The 26,523-nt window shown below is 42.7% G+C and overlaps 5 protein-coding genes, 1 long non-coding RNA gene and 1 pseudogene across 12 annotated transcripts; 4 read left to right on the forward strand and 3 right to left on the reverse strand.

Annotated features, from left to right (window-relative positions):
* Positions 1–417: 417 nt before the first annotated feature.
* On the forward strand, positions 418–13,149 carry LOC27209024. Of its 4 annotated transcripts, none has more exons than XM_039292282.2 (7): positions 418–980; positions 7,277–7,545; positions 8,513–8,752; positions 9,902–10,901; positions 10,961–11,389; positions 11,448–11,730; positions 11,804–13,149. In XM_039292282.2, exons 2-7 carry the CDS (start codon positions 7,335–7,337, stop codon positions 11,996–11,998), a joined length of 2,358 nt encoding a protein of 785 aa, XP_039148216.1. In that variant the 5' UTR covers positions 418–980; positions 7,277–7,334; the 3' UTR covers positions 11,999–13,149. The 4 variants fall into 4 exon arrangements, with proteins under 4 accessions (XP_039148216.1, XP_039148215.1, XP_039148218.1 ...); XM_039292281.2 differs by lacking the exon at positions 418–980 and adding an exon at positions 3,109–3,307; XM_039292283.2 differs by lacking the exon at positions 418–980 and adding an exon at positions 3,110–3,143.
* LOC6733820 (facilitated trehalose transporter Tret1) lies at positions 994–2,674 on the reverse strand. The gene has a single exon (XM_002080828.4). It carries the CDS (start codon positions 2,520–2,522, stop codon positions 1,188–1,190), a length of 1,335 nt encoding a protein of 444 aa, XP_002080864.1. The 5' UTR covers positions 2,523–2,674; the 3' UTR covers positions 994–1,187.
* A 461-nt stretch (positions 13,150–13,610) lies between the features above and the next one.
* On the forward strand, positions 13,611–15,276 carry LOC6739371 (transcription factor AP-1). Its single transcript, XM_016172198.3, is given in 2 exon segments — positions 13,611–13,843; positions 13,948–15,276. A coding segment is annotated over 1 exon segment (1,119 nt). The 5' UTR covers positions 13,611–13,843; positions 13,948–13,971; the 3' UTR covers positions 15,091–15,276.
* LOC6739369 (mRNA turnover protein 4 homolog) lies at positions 15,222–16,318 on the reverse strand. The gene is made up of 3 exons (XM_002076242.4): positions 16,164–16,318; positions 15,851–16,098; positions 15,222–15,790 (listed from the first exon to the last, which is right to left on the reverse strand). Exons 1-3 carry the CDS (start codon positions 16,189–16,191, stop codon positions 15,296–15,298), a joined length of 771 nt encoding a protein of 256 aa, XP_002076278.1. The 5' UTR covers positions 16,192–16,318; the 3' UTR covers positions 15,222–15,295.
* On the forward strand, positions 16,316–26,498 carry LOC27208070 (14-3-3 protein zeta). Of its 4 annotated transcripts, XM_039292289.2 has the most exons (8): positions 16,322–16,443; positions 21,046–21,200; positions 21,504–21,617; positions 21,728–21,854; positions 22,482–22,605; positions 23,066–23,229; positions 23,448–23,576; positions 24,273–26,498. In XM_039292289.2, the coding sequence occupies exons 2-8, from the start codon at positions 21,139–21,141 to the stop codon at positions 24,426–24,428; spliced, it is 876 nt and encodes a 291-aa protein (XP_039148223.1). In that variant the 5' UTR covers positions 16,322–16,443; positions 21,046–21,138; the 3' UTR covers positions 24,429–26,498. The 4 variants fall into 4 exon arrangements, with proteins under 4 accessions (XP_039148225.1, XP_039148223.1, XP_016026791.1 ...); XM_039292291.2 differs by lacking the exon at positions 23,448–23,576 and having other exon boundaries at positions 16,316–16,443; XM_016183697.3 differs by lacking the exons at positions 16,322–16,443; positions 23,066–23,229 and adding an exon at positions 17,676–17,826 and having other exon boundaries at positions 23,413–23,576.
* On the reverse strand, positions 21,120–22,469 carry LOC123327093. Its single transcript, XR_006541556.1, has 2 exons — positions 21,950–22,469; positions 21,120–21,890 (listed from the first exon to the last, which is right to left on the reverse strand). It is a non-coding gene; the product is annotated as an uncharacterized LOC123327093 (long non-coding RNA).
* Positions 22,594–23,152, forward strand: LOC120284435 (annotated as a pseudogene).
* Positions 26,499–26,523: the final 25 nt, after the last annotated feature.

Here is a 26,523-nt window from a genome sequence, read left to right on the forward strand (position 1 = left end):
GGCAATTGCTTTGCAACTGGATAATATCCGGACTGGGAGTTGCGTTGCAGCCGGAGCGTCTGTCCCGGGCAACATCTGCATCGTCATCGTCATCGTCATGGAAACCACAGGAGAGCAGGGAAGTCCGAACTTCCAATCTTTTTTCCCACCTGTTCCGAGAATTCGGACAATTGGACACGAAGGAGGGGCCAAAGTACAGTCATCGGTAGACGACTAAATCAGTCTGGCAGACGTCATGTACAAGAAAACGTTGAGGTGGCATTTCTATGCTAAGCTTGATTGCTCAAATAATCAATTAGTTGTGCCTGGTGTTGCCTAGTGTACTTACCTTGACAACAATTAGCAAGGATTAATGAGAATGGATACAAGAATTCATTTTTGACTACACGTCACTTGTTATAATTTAAAGACAAGCTTAAAATACCTGAAAATAACAAGATATAGTTCCTCTTATATATATTTTGACTACTTATTTTTGTTTCCCATCTTCAGCCATGGACAAATTTCTAGTGGTTGGGAGAGACAACTCCGGAAATGATTGTGGGGGGTATGCACGCCGATTGTCGGGCGGGCGGAGTAACAGGTGGCTCGAATTGAGGTCCTGCTGATGGGAGAGCAACAGTTCGTTCCCGGAATTGGTATGTGCTTTTGGCCTGGCCAGAACGTGTGTACATAACCGCCAGCTGCAGCGCCCGTCAGATGTTCCGTGTGCCATGCGCACTGGCCGGGAAATCGCAACCAGGCCCGAAATTGCTGGGGAAATGGCATCCTGTCAGCCGGAAAGCTTTCGACTATTTACCTGGACTTATTTGCTGTTTACCCTCCGATTGCATACGAAGTCAAAGCGCATTTATTTTGCATATAGAGCCTGGCAATTGGCAATTCGTTTCTGATTTCAGTGCAGTGTGTGTCGACTTCTCTTTCCAAGTAGTCCAAGTAGTTGGATTGAAGGATCTGCAAGGAATACGTTGCGCGAAATGGTGAGTCGGGGACAACACTTAAAATGCCAACAGTTGGCATTTTATTTATAGTAATGTCATGTAGAAAAATGTTAAGACATCAATTTAAATGCATTTCATCGCATTTGACGGTACAAATATTGAGTTCCAATTACACGAAAATTTATCAAAAGTTTGCTCAGAGATCCATAGACTTGAATCCCTGAAGATATCAAAGGATTCCAAGTACTATTCGCCCTTCTCGCCCATCTTGGCCTGAATCTCGTTAAGCGTTTTTCCCTTCGTCTCGGGAATTAGGAAGAGAATGAAGACAAAGGCGGCCACCGCAAATCCGAAGAAGATTGCAAAGCACGCGGTTGCTCCAATCAAGTCGTTAAGTACAGGGAAAAGAAGGGTCACAATGAAAGCAAAACACCAATTTGTAGTTCCGGCAATCGATCCTGCTAGGGCCTTCACATCCTCGGCAAATAGTTCGGCCATCATCAGCCAGGGAACAGGACCGAATCCCAGGGAGAATCCAATAATAAACACACAAACGGCAATTAGGGCCAGCCAGCCGACTCCAGAATCCTTCAACATGCCAAAGTAAAGAGCCATGATCAGGGTGCTGATGCCCATCATGCAGGCGGACACCAATAGGAGTATCTTCCGACCGACTTTCTCAATAACCAGGATCGAAATGATAGTGGCAATTGCCTGGACAATGCCCACAATAATTGTAGATATTCGGGGCTCCAATGTCGATCCAGCCGTCTCAAAGATGAATGTAGAATAGAAAATAATCGCATTGATGCCCGTCATCTGCTGGAACAACATGAGACCGATGGAGAGGAACAGTCCCTTGAGGGTAATCCTGCGGCATAGGATTTTCCCAACGCTGGCCTTCTCCTTTTGGCCCTCGGCGCTCATTTCCTTCAGCTCACCGCTTACATCCGCGTCCTTTCCGCGCAGAAATTTCAGGGATTTCTCCGCCTTCTCGGGTTTTCCCTTTTGGGCCAGAAAAATCGGGGATTCCGGCATAAAAATCATCAAGATAAAAAAGATTACGGGCAAAATTGCGCACGCAATGTTAAAGTAGAAGGTCTTTACATAACCTCCAACCACAAAGGCGTACAGGATCCCGAAGACGATTAGCAGCTGGAAGAAGCAGCCCATGGTTCCGCGGTACTGCACCTGGGCTATCTCGGTCACGTACATGGGACAAGCCACGCAGAAGGCTCCTCCGCAGAATCCCACTATGAAGCGTCCGACCAGCAGCATTGCTATGTGCGACGCCAGCAGGATCAGGAGCCATCCGATAAAGAACGGTGGCAGCAGGATTAGCATTGTTATCTTCCGCCCGATCTTACCAATGAGCACGCCCACCGGAATGCACGAGAAGGCTGCTCCCAGAGTCATCAGAGATCCCACCAGGCCCCATTCCGTTTGTCCAGGGGTAAAGCTGTACGCGTTCGACTTCTTGACTTCATTTTCCACCGGTCCTGACCAGCCGATCACTGCGCCAAGGCAAAAGGCGCCCAGAGCGCCGATGAAACCAACAATAAACTGAGTGGCGGTTCCCATTTTTACGCAAAATGCGCGATGAAAAAATCAGTATTCGATTGATATTTGTAAAATTTTGAAACTGAGACAAATTACACTGTAACTATTAAGGTGTGTGTGCAAAGTCTACCTAGTATGAATAGTTCAGTTCGTTCGACTGAACGTAAAATCCATATGCTACTAAGTTCGAATAAAGGCTTTTAATGCTGTTATGCAAGGCCTAGTATGTTAAGTGTTACATTTTTTATACGAAAATCCGCTTATTATATAATAATAATTAGTAGCTATAAAATATTTTAATTTTACATTCGATTTAGACTGAAAATTGATTAGGCCAAAAAAATGTTTTTCCTTAATATTTAATTATTATTTTGCCACAGTTGTTAGGACCATATTTTATATATTCGAAGAAATTGTTGTATAAATTTCAACTATTTGTAAGAATTTTGTTCAGTGTCTTCCCGAACGAAGCTCGGCTGCAGCTGAAAGCTTTCTCTCCGCGCCTCCCACGCTCCCCCCTCTCGCGAGGACGAGTGGCGCTCGGCGAGCTTCGGGTGCCGTCGGTCCTCGCGGGTCCTGTATAAAGCGTGGAAGCTCCAGAGACTGGCGACACTCTTGGTTCCGCCTTGGCTGAGCACAGAGGTGGGTACAGTGGCTACTGGCTGGCAGTGACGAGCGCTTCCTTTATGGTGCTGGCGTAGGCGTGACGCCATGTTGTGAAAAGTGTCTGGCAGAAAGTGGAAAATTCGCACGGAAAACTGCACTCGAAAGTCGCGGAAATAAACAGCATTGTTGAAACAATCCAAGTGAGTTGTGAAAAGTGCAAACTTTTTGGCCAGTGATTGTGTGTGCGGCGAGGAAATTACGCAAATGTTGCACAGGATTTTCCGTTTCCATTGATTTCGCTGGTGGGCGTGTGTATATATGCATATATATATATATACATAGATATATTTTTATGCGTGGGAGGGCGAAGCGGAGCCAAAATAATTGCGTACAATTCATTTGCAACTCCCGGGATTCACTAATTGGACAATGGAGCTGATGAATTGTTTGCTGGCCTGTTGACAAACTACCTCGGGCATTTCCCTGAATATCTGATACATACACACGCTCGCAAAATCTTGGCTAACAAGTTGGCAACTTCTCCGAGGACAGGACATTTGCCTCGTTGGCCCTAAATATTTTAAGGCAAAAAGCTTTTACCGGCCCGTAATTAGCCGCTTCCTTTGCCGCCAGAATGCATTCACATTCACTTAGTCGCCGGCCAAAAGCCCGATTCAATTTGTCCCAATTCCCGCAAAAGGATCCCTTTTCTAGCGCAAAATGGCCGAGTCCTGCTCCTGGTATATATGTATATATGGAGCAGTAGTATCCATGGTTGCTGCGACAAATTCAATTAGGACGCTAATTTAAATGCCCTGCTGGGTCGCATTTGTTCGGTCGGGAAATCTGATTGGCGAGAGGCAGAGTCTTTTCAGCTGAAACTCAATAAATTATTAGCACTGACTCCGTTTGATGTAGGAAACGTAAGACGACAGCGGCATCAATCAATATTAATCATACGCCCCGTGAACCACTTGAGCTGTTGGCAGTGATTCCCACTAACCCGTAACTTATAAAGACTTTAGTTCCTTGAATCGAGCATAATTGAATTAGCATAGACAGAGAATATGATATTGAATTAAAACGACGCTTAAGAAGCAATGCATATTAATCATACGCCCTGTTCGCCAACTAAAAAGTGCGTTAGAAGAGATTCTGTTAGAAAAAAACTACTATTTTTACTGCTAAGCTGAATGGTAACTTTTCTTACATAAGTTGCTACACTTTTTCTTATTTAAGAGTTATGTTCTGTCATAATTATTCATACACTTATTTAAATTTCAAAACGGCAAAAGAAACATATGTAAGCCAAACTATAACTCAAATCTTTGCAGGATAAAAAACCGTATCGTAAGATAGTCTAAACAAAAACACTTAATACTAACTTAGTATAGGTATCCTTGGGGATTTTGGAGTTCGTTTAGCGGCTTGTGCTCCTGGCCGAATTAAAAAAAAAAAGGGATACAGAGTAGCCCCATTTAATTTCTCTGCACATTGTAAGAGCCTTAGTAGATGGCTTATAGGAGCTGCATCATCCCGATCAACAGGCATGTGGCCGGGAAACCCTTTGCAATCGAGGGGAAATGGAATCTGCTTTATGCAGCTGCGTTTAATCTGGATTAGAGCGGAGGCACAGACGCAAAAACATCAACAACTGGGGGACTCGCTTTCTTAGACAAAAGCCAGCCAAGCAGCAATAATACAATGGACGTGGACTGAGACGAACCAACAGCTGCAGGCGAGACGCAAATAGGGGTCTTCAGCAGCGCGGGAGTGGCCATAGAAGCGCAGGAAAAGCCAAGGAAAGCGAATGAAAAGCGTCGGCTGCCTTGACATTTAATAGGGGAAAAATGAAAAGCAAACGTGGCCACCACAGGTATGAGCCAAGTGAGAGGAGCACAACTATGGAGATGAGTGCTTGTGGATAGAGGGTAGTGGGTAGTGGGTAGTGGGCGTCCTGGTATGATTACCATATATGTATTCTGCTTCCAAGCCATATATTCCGTCCGAGAAATGCGTAGCATACTTATGTGCGCCACCATGAAGCCGAGAAGAAGCGGAGTGGCGAATAAATAAGGTCGGGATCAGAGAACTGCAGCCCGCCACTGGCACTCTACGTCCACCCGATAAACACTCGGTCTCTAGGCACCCCGTCTTTTTTGACACCCTACTTGCGGCAACAGAAAATATTCGGGTGTTTTACCAACGTTGTGTTTTTGTTACGAGTAAAAAAACCACCCGAGGCCTGCTGCGCAAGAGCCGTATGGGTGAGTGGACGCACAGTCAACGATCGGCCGCAGGTCATTTTTTGTACGCCTAAAATTTGTATGGGTGGAAGCGCGACGGGTATAAGAAATGAAGGGTAAAAGGGAATACCCAAGAAAAATTTCGTGCTCATGTCGGGTGCCACCCGTTTCGAATCATTGCCTTACTAATTTTTCACAAGTCGCTAGCTGAATACTCTAATGACAAATATTCTTGCATAAATTCATTTTTGAAATGAATTTTGTGACATTATGTACATAGATTCGGCTATTGGCATTATTACTATTACTATTATTTTTACTATAATTTACATTTAAATAATAAAAACGTTAATAATATATATAATATATAATAATATATAATATAATATATATATATATAAGAATTAAATTACATATATATATTTATTTATAATATATAATATAATAAAATATAATATAATATATATAATTATAATAAAATATAATAATAAGATGAAGGGCATATTTTACAAAGTATTCGACAAAGTCTAGAGCCACGCCGAAAGAATAGTGTATAAACGTATGGAGTGTAAAACGTATGGAGTTACGCATCTTGTCTGTGACTCGACTATCTACAAGAGTAGATAGACTGATAGAGACAATAACCCGAGTATTTTTCGAAACACCCGAGTATTTTTGGAAACACCCATGTGTTTAACGGTAAACCACAAGTGTTTTTGTCACTCATCCCTTTTTAGACATTTGTCTTTTTCTGACTGTTTGTCTTCTCTACCCTCCGTTATGGGTGCCGAGTATGATCGGTACCCGCGACGCAGGTCACCGTATTGATTCGGGTGCGGGCACAACGGGGTGTCTTGTCTACATGTGCAGATGTATACTGTGTGTTTGTAAGTACCCGCGATGTGCGTGGCGGGTAGCACCCGCACACAAAATTGTTGGGTGTGAGTCGAGTGGCTAAAAATGCCACCCTTGCAGTTCTCTGGTCGGGATGAGCATTTCAATGGCAGTTGGCATCCGAGCAGCAATTCAAGTTTCCCATAATTGTCAGCTTGGCTTTTGTCAGCGGCCAAGAATGCCGATGCCGGAAAGTCAGGCGGGAAAGTACAAGAGCTCATCGGATGAAGTTTTCCCCTCTAATTTGCCAAGCACGCTGGATATTTGCAGGCACATTGGAATTTTATTGATTTATATTCCTTGGTCCTTTCTATATGCATGAGGCTGTGGGATTCGCTTCATTAGTCAGTCAGGATGAAATGGGCAGATTATTCAAATACTTCGTGCGGCGTAAGTCCGGAATTTTCGGGTACCTGCTGCTCGTTTGCATAATTAAGCGAGGAAATATGGAATTTCACACGCCATCAAGTGGCCGCGAAAAGATGACACCTGATACACACTCACAAACACCCACACACACACACACACACACACCGACAAAAACCCACCCACACAGCGACACATACATATATTCATGCACGGAAAAGGAGAACGCTTTAAAGTGCAAATGTAATTAAAAGTTTTTTACGCACCTGTCGCAAACGTGTCGTGCATTAAAAACCACTTTAATCCCGTTCGTTCAACGTTTAACTGGTTTTCCTAAGCCACGTTTTCCAATGAAATTTTTCAACAATTCAATGCGGTTTTAAATGCTTATCATAGTCTTTAAATATCAGAATTTTTAACATAAGCTTCATATGTAGTTAAATACTTATATAAGTTCCATAAACATTCATCAAACAGATACAAAGTTTAAGAGAGAGAAATCTTTTAAAAATATATTATAATTTTGATTTGTTGTTTGCTGCTAAGATATACATAGATGTCCTAGACTAGACCAATGATCTTTAGGAAAGTGCACAGGATAATCTTCGAATAAATCTTATGAATTTAATATTTTTAACAATACTTGCACTATTTTTTTTCCAGATTCAGGAGTTCAATTTGTTGTCAGGGTAAAAGAAGAAGGAAAGCAGCCAGCGAGGCAATGGCAGCAATGGCAGCAATGGCCAACCGATTTGTAGGCCCCAGTGGTGCCATGGTGGTGCTGCTGGCGGTGGTGCAGTGCATCCTAGCGACACCACAGCGCACCGCCGCCTTTTCGCTGCAGGCGGCCGTGGATGAACTGCATCGTCGGGAGGCGGCCAAGTATCCACTGAACGCCCCTCCGCAACCCGCTCTCGACGACTGGGATGAAGGTGAGTTAGCGGGGGGCTGGGCGAATCTGGCCGGGAAATTGGTTTCCCTCGGGGAAAAGCTCAGACCTTCACCTTTGCTCACACGTTACGCCGTCGTAAGTTAATCAAGCAATTCCCCATGTAATTTGAACTTTGATTAACGTTAAGGTGAAGGTTGAACTAGAATGAACGCCAGGCAGGACCTTTTGAGATGCTCCAATCTACCTTGTAGTTCATCAATTTTTAATGCATACCCTGTACTTGTCGATCATAGTTATCTGTGTGCTTTAAACAAATTAAAAACTTTGTTTGAAAATTGGAAGTAGTTTGGAGTAGATGTCTTAAAACTTTTACAGAATATAATCTTACTTCACTTAGATATATAGAAAAGTAAATATAGAAAAGTAAATAGTAAGAATAGTAATTATCTTAAATACAAATGTTTGAAGTGTTTGAAAGTTTATAAATGTTGGCTACTTAATATGTAAAATTTGTATTTCTATCCTAGCGCAATACGATTTAAAAAAATATTTAAAAAAAATAGCTAAAAATCGGAAACACACAGTATTTGTATGTGCATAAAATCCTACAAATTATATTTTAAAGTCATTTTGGACTAGAAATTTCTGTTCAGTGAAGCATATTTTGCCATATGCCAATTCATATGCCGAAATATTAATATTCGATTTGTGTGCCTGATTCTGAAGATGATGGCCGTCAACTGCATGTGTAGATTATGTAACCGCAAGTGGCTGCTGAAGTCTGAAAGTGATATCCATCACAGGCAAACGTAGAAGTCGGGAAGCCGCATGCGGAGTGCACGTGCCCCGGATAGCCGATCCCCAAGCACAGATTTTCCGGATTTTCCCCTCACAGTCACATGTACCGCTGTTACTTTTCCTCGTTTCCTTCTTTTCCTTTTCTTTTCTCTTTTGGCCACTCCACCTCTTCACCAAACCCTCTTCACCACCCCGAAACGCTCGCACAGATGGCGATTTATTTGGCAAGAATAGGAATCGGAATCGCCATCGAGTTAATAAGGCACTTGGCAAGTACTTAGAACGCGACGAGGACAACTACGGTCCGGATCACAACCTGGGCTTGGGCTTGGGTCTGGGCATGGGCATGGGTCTGGGACTCGATGACGAAGGCGACTTGGGCCCCAGTAATCTGGTCGATGAGAAGAGAAAGCGTTTCTCATCTTTTCGCGAACGTGACGAGCAGTTTGGTAAGTTGGAAGCACAGAGCACTGAGAATCACGCACCTTCGGAATACCTACTCACTATGAAGGTCCTTCACGTAGCACTGCACCATGCTAGTTTGCTGTTTTATTATAAATTAATTGGAAATATGTGAGCATGAATGTTAAGCTTTACTGTCTAAATTACAAGACTGAATGCTTTGTAGAACTCCATTAAATATAAGAGTTTAATATAATAACTCATAAAATAGGGCCACTAAAATTGATTTGTTTAGTGAATAAATGGCCAAAGCTCTCTAGAGAATGACGCCATGCTTTAAGGTCCTTTTTTTCCTAAATATCCTGATTGAGGAGCGCACTAATGGACAAGTATTAGCACCTTGCTCAAGTGGCTACTTTTCAATGCGAATGCCCGAAAACGCACGATTTATGCGTCTAATCCTTAAGTGCTATTATCCTGACCCGAACTGTGGACATCCATGAGCATCGGCGAGCATGCGTCCACTTGAGCAGCCAGCGGAGGGAGTATGGAGTGGATTGGGCCAACAATGGGCTGGCTGAAACCACTTAGCTCCGATTAACTTGTGAGTGCTGAGTGGGACGATGCTTGACGGCTCTGCTCCAGAGTCACGATGATGAATGCAATCAGCTGGAAGCGGCTCAGGACCGACAGATCCTGCCTGTCTTCCTGTCATTTGATTTAATGGCCGGCCGACACAGCAACTTGATGCATGTCCTCCACACACACACGGCCAGGATATATCGACTGTTTTTATTTCATATTATGTTTTGGCGAAGGTCAAAGTTAAGTCATTTTTCATTGATAGGAAAAGAAATCGTCGAAACTCAAGATATTCATCGTTTTTAAGCTAAACAGGAATGAACATTTAAATAAACTGCATAGTTATATTATATAAAGAAAAGCATCATTTCATCCCACTTCATTCTTTAAATTAAATTTGAATCTTATAATCTTAGAATATTTATTATAAAATATAATATCAATCAATACCAATATATCAATATTAAACTGTTAATGTTTTGCACAAATTAATGGCTAATCATTATATATTATCAGTGTGGCTAAAAATAAAATATCCTGTATGTTAATCCACACATTCAGTAAACTAGAGGATTAAATTAATTTCTCTAATTCCATTTCCCAATCTTTTCCAGATGGATCCGCTCCTTCGGCTTTCCGCGAACGTGAAATTCAGCCACTGAACGCTGAGCCCGCTCACAATGAGCTCACGGAGCAGTTTCTGCGCGAGATCGAAGAGGCCAGGGATCGGGATGCAGTGCGTCAATGGTGGCGCCACCTGGACCAGGCGAAAACCCAACAGGAACCGGAACAGGAAGTCGAGCAGTTCGAGCAGAAAAAGCGGATGCGAGTGCCGCCTTACTACTTGCTCATGCAAAAGAAGCGCTCCTATCCGGTTCTGCCATGGTTGCCGTACAACGGCGATAAGAGGAAACGCTTCCCGGTGGCCAAGAGGAGCACCACCAACTCCAATCCGGAATCTCCACTGGGCAGAACCGATGAGCGAGTGGCCCAGGAGCTGAGCGAGCTGTTCGGCAAGCCCGGAGAAGCCCAATCACATACCGAGGAGAAACGCAAGCGGTCGGCGGATGAGCAGCCAAAGGTCACGACCAATCTTCCTGAATCTCCGCCAGCCACCGCCACCGCCTTGGGGGATATGCGTCTGGAGATCAACTTTCAGCGGGTGAATGTCACGCCCAAGGAGACGCCCACATCCGCTCCAGCTGGCGCTGGTGAATTGGTCCAGCATGGCGGCCATGCCGGTCATCATGGTGGCCATGTGCCTGGAATGTCACCCGAGTATCGTCATCGCAAGCGAAGCGATCATGCGCATGGCGAGAACACGGAGGATACCGAGGCGGACGAGCACGATGAGGAGGGTGAGGAGAGCTCCGATGAGGATGACCACGACGAGTTTGACGAGGAGGACGGTGAAGCTGACCTGGAGGCGGAGGAAGCCGAGGAGCAGCGGCGCAAGAAGAAACGAGCTGCTGCCAGTCTAACTGGAAATGGTGGAGGCAATAAGCACCTCCATGCACCCACTGTGGGTCACCTGATGCTCCGTGCCAAGAAGTCCATAGATTGGTCGCAATACTTCGGGCTGGATCGCAAGAAGAAGTCCTTGCAGAAGAAAGAGTGAGTTTTGAAGGGATTTAAACATTTCTCATAAACTTCATAAATGTAATTCCTAACAGAAACCTAAAGAAACGCAGTGACGCGGATAGTAGCACCAATAATGATGAGGAAGATGACGATGACAGCTCCGAGGCGGAGAAAAAGAAGCGTGACTTCGATGCCGAAAAGTTGGACAGCATGGACAAGAAGCTGCAGTCCATCGAGGACTTCATCATCGACGAGACCATCAAGTATACGGGTGCCCACGAGGGACTCAACAGCAAGGACGACATCCGCAGAATCAAGGACCACGTCCTCTCGCGCTTGGCAACCGCTTACAGTCTGGAGAAGATGCGCAGGGCTCTGGATAAGCTAAGGAGATCAGTGGACAACGAGAGTCACCTGATGCGCAATACCATCGAACCGGAATCCGAGGAGAACGCGTTGGACTCCAATTACTGGCTGAACAAAAAGTCGGTGAAGAAGGAGCAGGCGGATCAGCTGGCAGAGTGAGTAGTGCCCTTCAATCTGCAATATTTCGATGTGTTTATTTCTCCAATCCTCCAGAGACTCGAGACCACCCAAGGACATGGAAAAGAGGAAGCGCAGTGGCTACTTGCGCTATCCGGAGCAGCCAAATAACATGGAGGAGGCCCTCAGCCTGGGCAGCGCTCCCTACGAGACCCTAAACGACGCCTATCTGGGCAATAAGAACTACATAGTGGGCTCCAACCAGTGCCCTATCATCGAGTCCATGGCGGAGCGCTGTCGGGGCGTCGATCTCATCTCCGGAGACATTAACCAGGAGCTCCTGCCCCTCTGCGGTGTCCACCAGATATGCTATCTATGTGTAAGTGGTCCGCCTGGATGCCTTAATCAATTATTAGTTAACTATAGTTTACCCATTGCATTTCCGTTTCCAGGGTGCCTCGCAGGTAGCCTGCGACTATCAGTACTTGGCGGAGGCGGATAGCGTTTGTGGCGATAGCAACGACTGCCAGTCGGCGGCACGTTCCATCCTGATGATCCTGCGCGGATCCCATGGCCGGCAGCTGGGTCCTCGGGAGTGCTTGAAGAATCCCTGCTTGTACAGGGCCATGCGGGAGATTGGGCTTTAAGCGAACTGCTCCGGATTGCCGCCCAGTGTTTTCCTAACGTCTCTTTTGTGTGCGTTTAAAAACAAAAAATGAAAACCCCGTAATGCAAAGCAAAAATAGAGAGAGAAGATAACAATATGAGCCCAAAAAAACCAACATAAAAACCTTGCTGAACTGGCAAAAATCAAACAAACGATTGTTTCAAAACCAAATAGTCGTCGCATACAATGACATAATATTTTGATGGATTTTCCTGACCGCCTCGCGAGGCGGCAGCAGCCAACTAGAGTTTACCAGATACCTAAAGAGATGCATATAGATATATATACAATTTGGATTCAGTTAATCGCAGTAGACGCCCGATGCGGCCCGATTTATTTGGTTTAAGTGTTCAGCGTGAAATGGAATTTTTCGAAACATATTTGCACGTTTTATGGGTGTTTAAGTGTACAAACGTGATCATAGACGAAACATAACAAACATACATATGCTTAACCAAGCCATACAAGTATTTAATCCACACAGTCAGCTTTTTAAGTAACTTAACTCGCTTGACATTCTAAGCAAGATGAAAGACAGAGCTCACATTGGCAGCTAGTCCTCCAAAGTCACCGTCAGAATTCTTCTAATCGGTTCTGACTTGGAGGTGTGCACATACATACACCATACCATACACCTACACACTATACTCGTACATATATAACGATTTTAGCCTACACTGGGAAAAAAACTATGTATCTTTGCGAACGCCACATGCAGAGCAACTAACTATAGTATCTGAGACTTCTCTCTCCGCATTACTTGTCTACAGATGAACATATACATTAATGTGTTTCAACGTGCTTACAATAAATGGACATAACTAAGACAAATATTTGAAGCTCTAACAAATCTATAGATGTGATTATTAATATATACAAGGAGTTTAATAAATGTGTAAATCTTTTAGGGCCAGCATATATACCAATCTGAACAACAGCAAGACGTTTGGTTGCGAAATCAAAATATTATTAATGTATTTACATAAACGAACAAATATATATTTAAACTTGATGTATATGCTACAGTTTGAAAAACAAAACAAAACAGAACAAATCCCGTATTTGAAAATATTTATTGCTATACAGTTATCATAAATGTCGAATATAAATATATCGGGATTATCCCAAAAACTGATGGCCTTTTTCCTCGGGTGTTTTCAAATTATTGGCCTGCTGCGAGTTAATTGTCATATTTTGTTTCCCCTTTTTAATTGTAACTCACAAAATCATGATCAGTGTTTTTCTGGAATTCCCGACATAATGGATCCTTCTGGACAATTTTTGGTTCCTCAAGTGCGAAAACGTTATCTTAACCAGTCCGAGAAATACATTTCCTTTCCTATTTACCGACGCCCAGGAGTGATGAAGAGCTCTATTGCATCTTCTTTTACAGCCAAGCATCAAGAAAATTTCAAGAAAAATATAAAAGACTAACGAAGACCTTGTTTCCATTCACCTTTCATAATGTTTTAATAAAAGTTTAAAAAAACGTCTTAAATTTGAATTTAAATTTAATGGTTGGTGTCACTGCTAAGCGTCTTGCTTGAGTCAATGCTGCCCATATTGTTAAAGCATATCATTTAAAGACCAATATCGATAGCAACATCAAGTACTAATCGACATTTGTACCACCGCTGGCAGTCACTCTGAAAACAACCTTGCGCGTAATAAATATTTTCGTTGAATTTGAAGGCGAAAAAAAATAAAAATCAAACGATTCGTTGGCCGATAAAACCGGTGATTAAACAGTGGCAGCGCAGAAAGCAACAAACACAGGAGTACAGATTGTGCTAATCAAATTTTGCAAACAAAGTTCCCACCACTGGTGAGTAAGAAGAAGAGCGAGTTATTCGCATGACTCATCGCGAAACGAGTTTTTATCAGATTGTTTTCATGCCGTTTTCGTCTCTTTCACTTCATCCGAATCAGCTTGACGTCATTGCTTGAGCAAACATGAAAACCCCCGTTTCCGCTGCTGCGAATTTAAGTAACCCGAATGCTGGCAGTTCCGGAGCAGCCGCCATTCAGATCGTACCTAAAACGGAACCCGTTGGAGAAGAAGGCCCCATGTCGCTGGACTTTCAGTCGCCGAACCTGAACACATCCACCCCGAATCCTAACAAGCGTCCCGGCTCGCTGGATCTGAACAGCAAGGGTGCCAAGAACAAGCGCATCTTCGCACCACTGGTCATCAACTCACCGGATCTGTCATCCAAGACGGTGAACACACCTGATTTGGAGAAGATCCTGCTGTCCAACAATCTGATGCAAACACCGCAGCCGGGCAAGGTGTTCCCCACCAAGGCGGGGCCCGTCACCGTGGAGCAGTTGGACTTCGGCAGGGGATTCGAGGAGGCCCTACACAATCTCCACACTAACTCCCAGGCATTTCCGTCCGCCAATTCCGCCGCTAATTCCGCCGCCAATAACACAACTGCGGCAGCCATGACGGCGGTAAACAATGGCATCAGCGGAGGCACCTTCACCTACGCCAACATGACCGAGGGCTTCTCGGTGATTAAGGACGAGCCCGTCAATCAAGCCGGTTCGCCCACCGTTAGTCCGATTGACATGGAAACGCAGGAGAAGATCAAGCTGGAGCGCAAGAGGCAGCGTAACCGTGTGGCTGCATCCAAGTGCCGCAAGCGCAAGCTGGAACGCATCTCAAAGCTGGAGGATCGCGTAAAGGTACTCAAGGGCGAGAACGTCGACCTGGCTAGCATCGTAAAGAACCTCAAGGACCATGTGGCGCAACTGAAGCAGGAGGTGATGGAGCACATTGCCGCGGGCTGCACGGTGCCGCCGAACTCGACAGACCAATAACATTTGGAGTTGTCAGCCGTGGAGGAGGATGAGGAGGACGTGGCACTGGAGACTGAAACACCCTCGAATCCTGAAGATACCGAGCAGCCCATGCCTCTGGAATTCTTCTCAAGTGCTAGCACTGGTGCCTTGGAGCTGGAGGGCTCGGCCTCTCAGGATATTTCCCTTACTAACAGCGAACTCCTGGAGGAGGATAGCGAAAATGAACGGCCTCTGGTGCTCTACATCCTCGCGGACGACGCAACCTGAGGCTTTGTGCCTTTCTATGGTTTTAGCTGCAATATCTGAAATGCTTCTTAAGTGTTTTGTTTACTTAGTTATTAGTATAAGATAGTTTTAATCAAGTATTATCTGTGTTGAACGTAAGATAATATGTAATGTAATTTAAAAATATACGTATATTTTCTGCACTTGATATATACATAAAAAAATTAATTCTACGCCTAAAACTAATTTATTCATCATCCTCCTCTTCGTCATCATCGTCGTCGTTGTCATCCATGGCCTCGGCCTCGGCCTCCTCTTCCATTGCGCTATCAGCCTGTTCCTCGTCGTTCACATCATCCTCGACATGCAGCTGGAAGCCTTCGCTTTTTGTCCACGAACACTTCATGGTCAGCCGGAATTTGGCCATGGGCTTGCCCACCAGCTTGAGGATTCTTGCCTGTTCGGGTGTTAGAACTTTGCCCTCCTCACAAACCGTGTAGTCACTGTACAGCGTAACGATTCCCTTCTCCAATTTGGTGGGCAGGCCCAGGGAACGTAGATGCGGCTCCATGGAGTGGGCGAAGTCCTCCAGGGGACCTGCTGGCAGGGTAACCGTTTCTGTGGCCACAAAGCCACTGCGTGCGTATTCAACAGCCCAGTAGTTTTCGGCCCACTCCAGGACTTCCTCCTTGGATTTGTCCGTGAAGAGCAGTCCCACCTGGCCAGTTAATCGTTTGGATAGCTAATAGACATTGCCTGGGATTAGTGTCTCATACATGTTAATCCACTTAAGCCTAATTACCTTGTGCAATTCAGGCTCCACTTCCTCGCTTTTCGTGCGACCCAAGCCAATCTGCATAACACGATTCTTGCCAAAGATAAAACGAGAATTCTTTTTCCACTCCTGTCGCAGATCCTTTAGCAAGCTATTCCTCATGTTCTGAACTTGGAAAACGAATATATTAGGGTATTTGCCCACACAGAACCGAATGTCGTCCACAATTCGCTGTTTCCAAGCCAGACCTTTGCGGTCGGTTTTGGTCAGGGAAACTAAGGAAAGAAGAGTATCGCACGTTATAAGTACAAATCGTATGTATTAAAACCCAAACGCTCACCTTTCTTATCACGTTTGGAGCGCGGCATGACTGTAGTCTTTGAATTGCAACGTTTTCTTAACCGAAACCACGAATATTTCTAACTGAACGTAAACACGTGCGGCCTTCTAGAGATGGTAAATCTGCCTAACCAACAATCGATAGCTCCACCATGTATCGGAATTTCGCACCGCGCGGGTTGGAAAATTCCTGCGGGCCCATCCCTACGTCAGCGTTCCTCGTTTTCCAACACATCTGCGCGTAGAGAAGAAGAAGAACCTTCACGTCCGAGCCGTTAGAGGTGAATTAACTAATTAATAAGTGCTTGCTCGTTTAAAACTAAGTTAAAAGTCGTGTGCTGAGAGCCCAAGGATTACGCATATATTCGATATTCGCTTGAAAACCCAGGCGCAGTGAGTAGTTTCACCTAGTGCGTCGTGTGTCGGCTTGCGACCGCCATATTGTCGGCGGATAAAATTTTCCCCGAATAAGTGCGCCCACGCACTTTATCGATTGGTTGGCCTCCTAATTGGATGCCACCTGCCCGTTGGGCTCTCCGCATTTGATTGCGTGCGGTACTGGCCTTGCGAAAATCCCATTACAATTGGAAATGGACGTAGCAATTTTTCATTACCGCAACCAAATAGGACGCCGATGACGTAATTTTCTCCGTCTTGTTCTTTGTGAGCTGTAGTAAAATGTAGAGATGGGGGCGTGAGCATGTCTTCGTCACGCACGAGTTAAAGTGCAATATACTTGGGATTATTTGGAAAATTCTGATAAATTCCATATACAGCAAAAAACCGTTTGTTTTTTAAATGATTTCAACATTTTTCTTAATGTAATACAAAAACATCATAAATTATTAAATACATTTTCTTAAATGAACGATAGCCTTAGCAGTATCATTAACAATAGATGTAGACTCAAATGAATATACTCTAATTTTGTGGAATTATCCCATATTGACAGGACTAAGTATTATTAGAATTAGAAATTGTTTGTTAAATCCTCGCCTTAACTTCGGGCCCACAATCGTAGGCCCTGGCTCGCCTCACGAAAATCATAAGTGCGTGGATATCTCGTTTTTATGTGTGAGTGCACCAATTCAATGAAATCCAAATTAGAATTAAGGCAATTTACCGCCACCCCCTTATCAATGGCATACATCTCCCGATTAGTTTCCTCCTTGCGGAGGCCATAAAGTCAAGATAAAAGCGTAATCTGGCAGCGAGATAAGCGCTCGAAAGTTTCAACAGGTTGGAAACGAACTATAAACTATTACTTCATACAACGATGATAACACAGAGACTTGACAATAAAAGTTGGCTCTTTTTAAAGCTCTCTATCTACAAGTTCTGAGACGCCCATTAATTAGTATATTTTATCTGAAAGTTTGGTTTCCAAGTTTTACCTGCACACCTGGCAACATTAATTTATACAGCAGGTTGGCAACCCTGAAACTCTCTCACTTGTCGCACTTTCTCGCTCTCGCCTGCGCCAGCCCCATATGCTCCCTCTCATTCTGCGGCGGCGCATGTGCCCCTGTGAGAGTGTGCGTGAGGAGAGAGCGCAGAAACACAGATACAGCGGCGCGGCGAATGTGTGCAACCTTTGCCGTCCGTCATTCTCATTCGTTCGTTGGTAGTGTTCGTTGTCGTTTCAGTTTCAGTTAATCAAGAATGTAAGTAACATTTTTGCTGGCCCAGAGTGACTTGTATCTATGTGTGTGCGCCTGCCAGTGTGTGTATTGAATTATAAAACGTAAAATTGCTAAAATATCCGAAGGAAAAACACGTGTAATGCCGCCTATGAGTAATCACTTACATGCATCTATACTTCGTTCCGCAGAAAAATCGAAATAGCTCCATCAGGCATCGATCCGAAGCCAAAAAAAAATTCTACGCAAAAGAATAAAGTGTAAATTTGTGCAAAATAAGAAAAAAAAATTGAAAGAAAAGAACATTCCCGATTTGCCCGAGTATTGGTGCATGTATGTGATGCGGTGAGATTCGCTTGTAGCTTCGTATTTCTCATCATCATCATCAGCAGTTCATCGGTTAAGTTGTAGGCGGCGGACATAGCCGACTTCTATATTTACGCATATATAGCCAGCTATATGTACACACAGTACGCCAAGATAGATATATATATATATCAACTTGGATGGGGACACGCGGTTAGGTGGGTTTCCTCGCCAAACTCAACACACTTGGCGGCCGCCTGTGGTAGATACATTTCGGCCTCTCTCTGCGGCGTTCTCCGCTCTCTCCCTCCCTCCCACCTCGCTCCCCCTTTCTCCCGATTATTTTTATAATTTTGTAGCGCCGCACTTGGAAACACGATTGGCGGCCCCACCAACACCATCTCACTCATCCGCACCACCATTACCACCACCACCCAGAACGCACCGACACACGCAGAGTCGCACGCACACAGGCCCAATAAAAGTTAGTAACTTTTTCGCCCCATGTAGAGCCGCAGTAGCGGTATCTACAGTGTAGAGGAATTTCTACATCATCGGGGATTGGGTTCTTGCTCGGGCTCGGTCTCTGGGGGTTTGGAGGGGGATTCTTGAGCTACTGCGCATGCTGTCGGCCGGCGCAGATAAAGTTTAAAGTACCCAAGTATCCATCAGACACGGATTTCGCAGGATTTTCTAGCCCCGGAATTAGCCTGACCATATGGGTGTTTAACCGTCCTCTAAAGTCTACATATCTACAACTTCGAGATACTCACCTCCCACCTGTTTTTCCCCCTATTTACCAATTTATCCATTCAGGCAGATGAGCAATCTGCGTGGTTGAAACAAGTTTTTTCCCTTTGATTTATCCGATAAAAACTACAAACATATTTGTGACCATTTAGGGGAGTGTTACGTTAATTTACGTTACGCCTGGCTTAATGTTTTGGCATTTACCGAGCACAGGCAGAAAACATGCCAATTGACCTAAAAACGCGTCGGGAGACCGCACCGCACCCTCCCCCTTCCATCATTTTGCCACGCCTCGCCCGGCCGCCCTTTTTGTTTTGACAAAGGGTCAATGCTTTTTCAATTTGGCGGTCGATCGCAACACAAATAATAGCTGTGTTTTCATATGGTTTAAACCTCAATTGTTTGCTTTTTAGACAACTGCGCAGAACTCAGCATTTATAATTGCTTCTGCAAATGTTACTGGGTCTCTGAAACTAGTTGTTAGCTTCAGCGTACAACATTTGTATGGGTTTTCAAACAGTTTGGAGATTATTTTTCACATAACCATTTGAATGTAGAAGTTGTGTAGTTTTTAGTCTAGCAACTATTCAATTGCCACATTTAGCGGTCGCTCCTAGCCAAGCTGGACTGTAAATCCAATTGAACGCGGTATTTGTGGGATTGTTAATGGTGCTTTTATGACGCCGATGTGTTGAGATTTTCCATTTCAATCATCGGCTGGCTGCATTAGCTGGCATTCTTGCGCTTGGTTTTCGAGGTTTCCGTTGCGCGGGCAAACAAAACAATTTTTTTTGTTGTCCAGAGCCGCCAGTTGTCTAAAAATACCAGCAACGCCCATACATATGCATTTCCACAGACCGATTTTCACCCCTCGTCCCACGCAGTTCTTGTTTCCAAGCTTTCTCCAGGTCGAGCGGAAATTAATCGATTTTCCTTTCCCACGTCCCTTTGAAAATCCAAGCCGGAAATTGGTCCTACATTGAAAGTTTGGATGATCCTATCGCAAGGAATTATAATTGGATTACGTGTGAGCGGATTAATGACTGTCGCCTGCTTTCCTGTGTTTTTATTTGGATTTTTTTTTAGTTTGTTTTCCAATAATTACTGCACGTTTAATCGATAGAAGTTCAGCGAGTGGGCAAGTAATTGAGTGCGTCACTGTGCGGGGAACACAAACAGACGGTCTCTATGCACGTACATAAATTTCTATCTTTGGCACACACACAAAAATATATAAAAACGCATTAAGGCGGGCCGACTTGTGCTCCATTTCTCCCTCTCTCTTTTTGTTCATGGTTTATTTTTATCGCTGTTGTCGAACTTGTATTTTTTCACATCTATCTGCCAGATACTCTCTTTCCACCTTCGGCCTTCCACAAACCCATAAACTGGGCTTCGAATAGTTGCATAGTTGCCACACGTGCGGCCATGTCCAGTGCCACATTGTTTTTGTCGCTGGCTTTTTCCCATTTAAATTAGCCATTCCGTCAGCGATTAGTCAATAAAGACCTGCTGCGAATGCATGAGTCATCGCAGCTTTGAATCCAACACTTTCGTCCAGCGGAAGCATGACAACAAACTAAATTCGTACGACCTACCTAGGAATACTCGCGCAAGTGCATTGCGGGTATATTGGACGTGTCTGAGTGATTCAGATAATATATTAGTCACTCGAATTCATTAATTTCTAAGGAAACTTAAAACTATTGCTCGTATCATTTCACGATATTTTTATAACGACATAAAAAGAATCATTTTATAATTTTATAGTCAAGCAAAACATCTTTTAAATTCCTTTTAGAGCTAACGAATATAGAATTTATCGTGGCCTTCAATTAATTTAAAAGCTAAGCATTTATCGAATCAAAAACATGGAATATCTTATAATGTCTATTATCCCATATAAGGGGTAATCGTATATGGCAGTTCAGTTCACTTCACAGAATTTACAGTGCCACACAAAAATTCGCAGTGTTGTGCAACTGCTGGTTGCTGTGGAATTTTAGCTAAATATAACAGACAGGTAATCCGCAACAGAACTCTGTTAGTCAGTCAGGTGTTTGTTAAGAGCTCACAGCCGAGAACCGTTAGGCGAGAACGAGATAACGGGTTAAGGTGGCCTCACCTACATTTCTCCTCCACTGAAAAACACACTAATGCTCCTGTTTACGTTCTAATTTATTGCAGAAAGCCATTGTTAGCAACTTTTGAGGGGCATATCGAACTGTGTGGCGTATTTTATTAGTTTTGTGAAGTAACCGAAAAAAAAAATCAAACAAAATGTCGACAGTCGATAAGGAAGAGCTGGTCCAGAAGGCTAAACTGGCCGAGCAGTCAGAACGGTAAGTGGTTCATCATATAATAAAGTTCATCAACCTCACAGAACTTCAAAAGATTTGACAAAAGTTATAGTTGCACATAATATATAAAACCAAATGTCATACAGTAACTAAAAAAGACATATTTGGAAGTTATAAGAACTCTAAAATTTAACATTGTTTTCTGATTTATTTAATCTATTTGAAAACATCTTCTAATGAAAAATATATCATTTAAGTTGTTCTCCAAAATTAAAAGCATGCACATATTTTTGTCATCTACATGACGAAATATTTCCAATTACTAATGGAATATTTTCTATGCAGTTACGATGATATGGCCCAGGCCATGAAGTCCGTCACAGAGACTGGCGTTGAGCTCTCAAATGAGGAAAGAAATCTGCTCTCCGTTGCCTACAAAAATGTGGTCGGTGCCCGCAGGTGAGTCAATCAATCACCGATTGATTAATGTCGCACCATAGATTGGAGTTCAAGTGCTAAGCTATATGTTTCTGCCCCTTCTCTGGGTGTGTTTAACATGTCCAAACCAGGTCATCGTGGCGTGTCATCTCCTCCATTGAGCAGAAAACCGAAGCATCCGCTAGAAAACAGCAGCTCGCCCGTGAGTACAGAGAGCGCGTGGAGAAGGAGCTGAGGGAAATCTGCTACGAAGTTTTGGTAAGTGGTGGTCCGCAAGTCTGCGCAAGTCTCTTTCTGAAGGATTTATGGGGTTGTAATTGGTCCATCTAATTATTTTTATGCCCACAACTCACTTGGGTGTTCATCTGAATTGACGGTGATGAAGATGGCAAACCTGTCAACCGTCTAAATATATATATATGTATATAAAGACCTCCGCCCTTGGCAAGCTCAGCTGTCGAGGGTGTTGGTTGGATGGTTCGGTGGGTTTTCCAGAGGGTGGGACCTGTTTTCTGGTCTTCCTTCTTGCTCTAGTGAAATATAAAAATTTGTTACAATCAATAAATCTATTTTTAAAATGAACATGTTCCATTTTCCCCCACACACAGAGGTTTTCGCTTGTGTGTATATGAAATTTATATTGCCGTTCACGGATCAGAAAATAGACCATGGCCAGGGTTGAACTCGGGGGTTTCCCCATTCGCTTTTCTTTGATTGGGGCTTTTATATTGGATTAAACTTAACTGGTGCTTGATGGATTTTTAAATGGAAAATGAGGCAGAACAGGGTTTACAATAAGCCTGGCGGCTTACTTGGTTAATTGTTGCGTTTGGGTTTCGAAATTGATATGAAATTAATTGGAGTGCTTGCTTCCTTTGCTTACAGGGACTTCTGGACAAATACCTTATTCCAAAAGCCAGCAATCCCGAGAGCAAGGTGTTCTACCTGAAGATGAAGGGTGATTACTACAGGTATTTAGCCGAGGTTGCCACAGGAGATGCACGCAACAGTAAGTATCTTGTCAAGCACACCATCAAAAACACTCTATGCCCGAATTGTACACCCGAATTGTACAATAATAAAATCTTTATAAAACAAACTACAAATACTCTTGCAAACAACAGCCGTTGTCGATGACTCGCAAACCGCTTACCAGGATGCATTTGACATTAGCAAGGGTAAAATGCAGCCAACACATCCCATCCGTTTGGGTCTGGCCCTTAACTTCTCAGTCTTCTACTATGAGATTTTGAACTCACCAGACAAAGCTTGCCAATTGGCTAAACAGGTTAATAACACACTGAGACTTGGCTCGATTAATCGAAATGTATGGCAAGCGAGCGAAAGGCACACAAAATTCCTATCCATCGATATTAAAAAACTTTTTTGGTTATTTTCAAATGGTTTTCCTAACTTTTGGTTTTGTTTCTTACTTTTTTACATAACTAAATCATGTGTAAATCGTTAAGCCGTCGTTGAGGACTCGAAAAATGCCTATCAGGAGGCGTTCGATATTGCAAAAACCAAAATGCAGCCCACACATCCCATCCGTTTGGGTCTGGCCCTTAACTTCTCAGTCTTCTACTATGAGATTTTGAACTCACCAGACAAAGCTTGCCAATTGGCTAAACAGGTTAATAACACACTGAGACTTGGCTCGATTAATCGAAATGTATGGCAAGCGAGCAGAAGGCACACAAAATCACTATCCATTGACATTTTAGAACTTTTTTTTACTTACTTTTAAATGGTTTTCCTAACATTTGGTTTTGTTTCTTACTTTTTTACATAACTGAATCATGTGTAAATCGTTAAGCCGTCGTTGAGGACTCGAAAAAAGCCTATCAGGAGGCGTTCGATATTGCAAAAACCAAAATGCAGCCCACACATCCAATCAGATTAGGTCTTGCTCTCAACTTTTCCGTCTTCTATTACGAAATTATCAATTCACCAGCGAGGGCTTGTCACTTAGCTAAACAGGTTCAGTTCAACTTATACATGTTTCTTCTGTGTAAACTTAATAATTCGCTTACGAATACTAATCACCCAATGATAGAAATTGTTGTTGTTCTGTGACTAAACTGAGTAAGATACCCAGCGACTAATTAACCAACTAAATGAGCTTTAACCCGACGAAGAGATATACTTTACCACCAAGGCGTTTCAAAAGTTTGAGAAGAAAACATCTACAAATTTCTTGAGCTCAAATTCCTTGTAGTGACTTAAATATGTAAACTTTTTACAGTTTAAGCTACCCTCTTGTCTATAAAGCGAACTTTGCAACTATTTTTCTTTTTACTGAAATTTCAAACTTTGAAGCGCAATGTATATCCATCCACCCACTTATTTTCCCACTTGAATTGCATGAGAAATACCAAAAACTTTGCCTGTGAAATAATTTACATGCGGCCTTTGCTGGTGAACACTTTTTGTTTTTATTTTGTTAAGGTCATCAAAACTCTTTTGTTACTTTTATTTTGATTTACACGATTTGCCTTAGATTTCAGTTTGATGAAATTGTTTAGTGAAGCCAATTATGAATGAACCTAACGCCACTTTGAAAATGCTATTGTTCTACCAACTTGCATTCGCCTTGCCAAACATTTCCTTTGATCCGAATCCTTAGAGAATTTATACTAAAAAGTACCTTTTTTGACCCGCCACCAACACCACCAGGCGTTCGATGATGCGATAGCCGAGCTGGACACACTGAACGAGGACTCCTACAAGGACTCGACACTCATCATGCAGCTGTTGAGGGACAACCTGACTCTCTGGACGTCCGACACCCAAGGCGACGAAGCTGAGCCACAGGAGGGCGGCGACAACTAACCAAACAACTAAGCAAATGTTTCCTTTTTGACTATGCAAATATTATTCAGTAATACAAACAAACAAAAACCAGAAACAACAAAGAGAAACAAATATTATAAAACGCAACCAGCAAAGCAAAACAATTTGAAATGAAACGATAATCCAGGCGAGAGCAGCAGACAGGCAGGCAAAAAGCGCGAGCATTTGAGACATTAACATACGAATTGAGGGCAGAATGCTTCACAGTTCATTTGGGGCCGATGGGCCGGCATTTGAGGCCGTTTTCCCGATTGTCACGGGTAGTTTTTATCCGGGCTCCGGTTGCAAGCGAATCCAGTATACAGATGGTCAAACGCTTGGACAGGACAGATGCCGGCCAATCCGACTCAAATGTAGCTTAAGATCTGCAACTGCTTAAGAAATACAGAAAAATACAGCATCGCTGTGAGGGCCAAACGAATGCGGACTATTTGGGAGTTTGGCATGATTTTTCCGGATTTTGAATCAAATTAATCTAGCAGATAATTCGTAATTGTGTGTGTTTTTCCCGATCGAAACGGCCAAACTCTAGATGCTCCGAATTTGTTCGCCCTGGCGATGCCTCGTGTGGATTTCCTCCTTACAAAACAACAAAAAAACAACTAAATAATATTCCTAACTGTATACACAAGAAATGAAATGAGATAATCGGTTATTATACGTTTTTTGCAAGAGTCCAAATTAATTATTTAATTTTCGTATTGCAACAGAAACAACTGCAAAAGATACAGCAACAACAACAACCAAGCGAACCAAATGAGAAAACAAAAATAAAAACAAACTTATGTATTATTTGTAATTCTTTTTCTAAACAAATAAAACCAAAAAACCTAGTTTCCCATTTTACGTTTACTTCATTTCGAAATTGGTTCACTTTTCGTTTTTCAACCTGCCCCCCACACACACAAACAGAAGCACACACAGATACACACAGTCACACACAGACAGGGCTGCATTTATAATGCACGTGCGGAAATCGGTTCAAATCCCATGAATCAGGAACCATATCTGTTAGAGGAATGTGGCGAGAACGGAAAAATACAGAAAATATATAATTGTTCATTGCTATTTTTTATACATGTCTTACATAAAACAAAAGGGTTAAATCTACAATTGCAATTTCTTTGTTGTTTTTTCTTGGTATAAACAATTGTGAAAAGCATAACTCATATAATACATACATATAACCAACTGTCGTCTGTCAAATGAATTTTTCGAACGAAATGAAATCTAATATCCCCTCGCGGAAGTCCACTAATACTTTTTTTTTACTGTGCAACATGGCGAAGGCACGAGTTTTATTGTGCGCAATGTCTGCCCAATTTCCCATTTATTCGTTAGTTGGGTGTAACTTTTTGAAGTACATACATACATATGTGTACGTTTAAGCCCAGAGAAGCGTTTCCCCAACAAAGAAACAGCCACAAATTGTTCCTAAAATCTGGCGATTTTTTCTTAGCTGTTTTATTATCGTTCGAAAATGTGGTCGACTTCATCAATCTATGACAATTGCAGCCTGCAAATCAGCAATGGAAATATTAAAACGGAAATTAAATGAAGATCGAATCAAAATACATAAATATTGTGAACTAAACTATTCAAATTTTTAATTTAAATACAAGAAAACTTTGCATGTGTATTGAAAGAAAATATATTATTGTCCAGCATACAGAACATATGTATGTATGATAAAAGTAAATGTATATTTTCGCAATTGAATTTATCGCTATATTATGAATGTGAGGAATATAAAAAAAAGCAAACAAAAAAAATATATATTTAAATAAAAGAAACACTTTTGCCGCAACGCTAATAAGTCGAATCCCAGAACATATAAAATAATAATATTGTGAAACTGCAATACATTCATGAAACCGAAAAATAATAACAACCAGATGAAAATTAAACCGGGTGTAGGCGTAAATTGTATGCATATAACAGAGGCAAAGATTGATGTATGAGTGGAATATTTAAGTTTATTGAAATTACAGTTTCTTAATTACCAACAAAAAAAAAAACAAAAAATTAAATAAATAATACAAAAACCAACCAAATGAGTTTTTATTCAAATATT

The sequence above is a fragment of the Drosophila simulans genome, chromosome 2R (assembly GCF_016746395.2).
Source record: "Drosophila simulans strain w501 chromosome 2R, Prin_Dsim_3.1, whole genome shotgun sequence".
NCBI lineage: Eukaryota > Metazoa > Arthropoda > Insecta > Diptera > Drosophilidae > Drosophila > Drosophila simulans.

Bases quoted from the DNA above. Each gene is read 5' to 3' on its own strand.
- LOC6733820 (XM_002080828.4), bottom strand. From the start codon at position 2,522: ATGGGAACCGCCACTCAGTTTATTGTTGGTTTCATCGGCGCTCTGGGC.
- LOC27209024 (XM_039292282.2), top strand. From the start codon at position 7,335: ATGGCAGCAATGGCAGCAATGGCCAACCGATTTGTAGGCCCCAGTGGT. The intron at 7,546-8,512 runs GTGAGTTAGCGG...ACGCTCGCACAG, and splicing joins TCTCGACGACTGGGATGAAG to ATGGCGATTTATTTGGCAAG. The intron at 10,902-10,960 runs GTGAGTTTTGAA...AATTCCTAACAG, and splicing joins AAGTCCTTGCAGAAGAAAGA to AAACCTAAAGAAACGCAGTG.
- LOC6739369 (XM_002076242.4), bottom strand. From the start codon at position 16,191: ATGCCGCGCTCCAAACGTGATAAGAAAG. The intron at 16,099-16,163 runs GTGAGCGTTTGG...TTCTTTCCTTAG, and splicing joins CTCCAAACGTGATAAGAAAG to TTTCCCTGACCAAAACCGAC. The intron at 15,791-15,850 runs GTAATTAGGCTT...AATGTCTATTAG, and splicing joins TGGAGCCTGAATTGCACAAG to CTATCCAAACGATTAACTGG.
- LOC27208070 (XM_039292289.2), top strand. From the start codon at position 21,139: ATGTCGACAGTCGATAAGGAAGAGCTGGTCCAGAAGGCTAAACTGGCC. The intron at 22,606-23,065 runs GTAAGTATCTTG...TAAATCGTTAAG, and splicing joins CACAGGAGATGCACGCAACA to CCGTCGTTGAGGACTCGAAA. The intron at 23,577-24,272 runs GTTCAGTTCAAC...CAACACCACCAG, and splicing joins CTTGTCACTTAGCTAAACAG to GCGTTCGATGATGCGATAGC.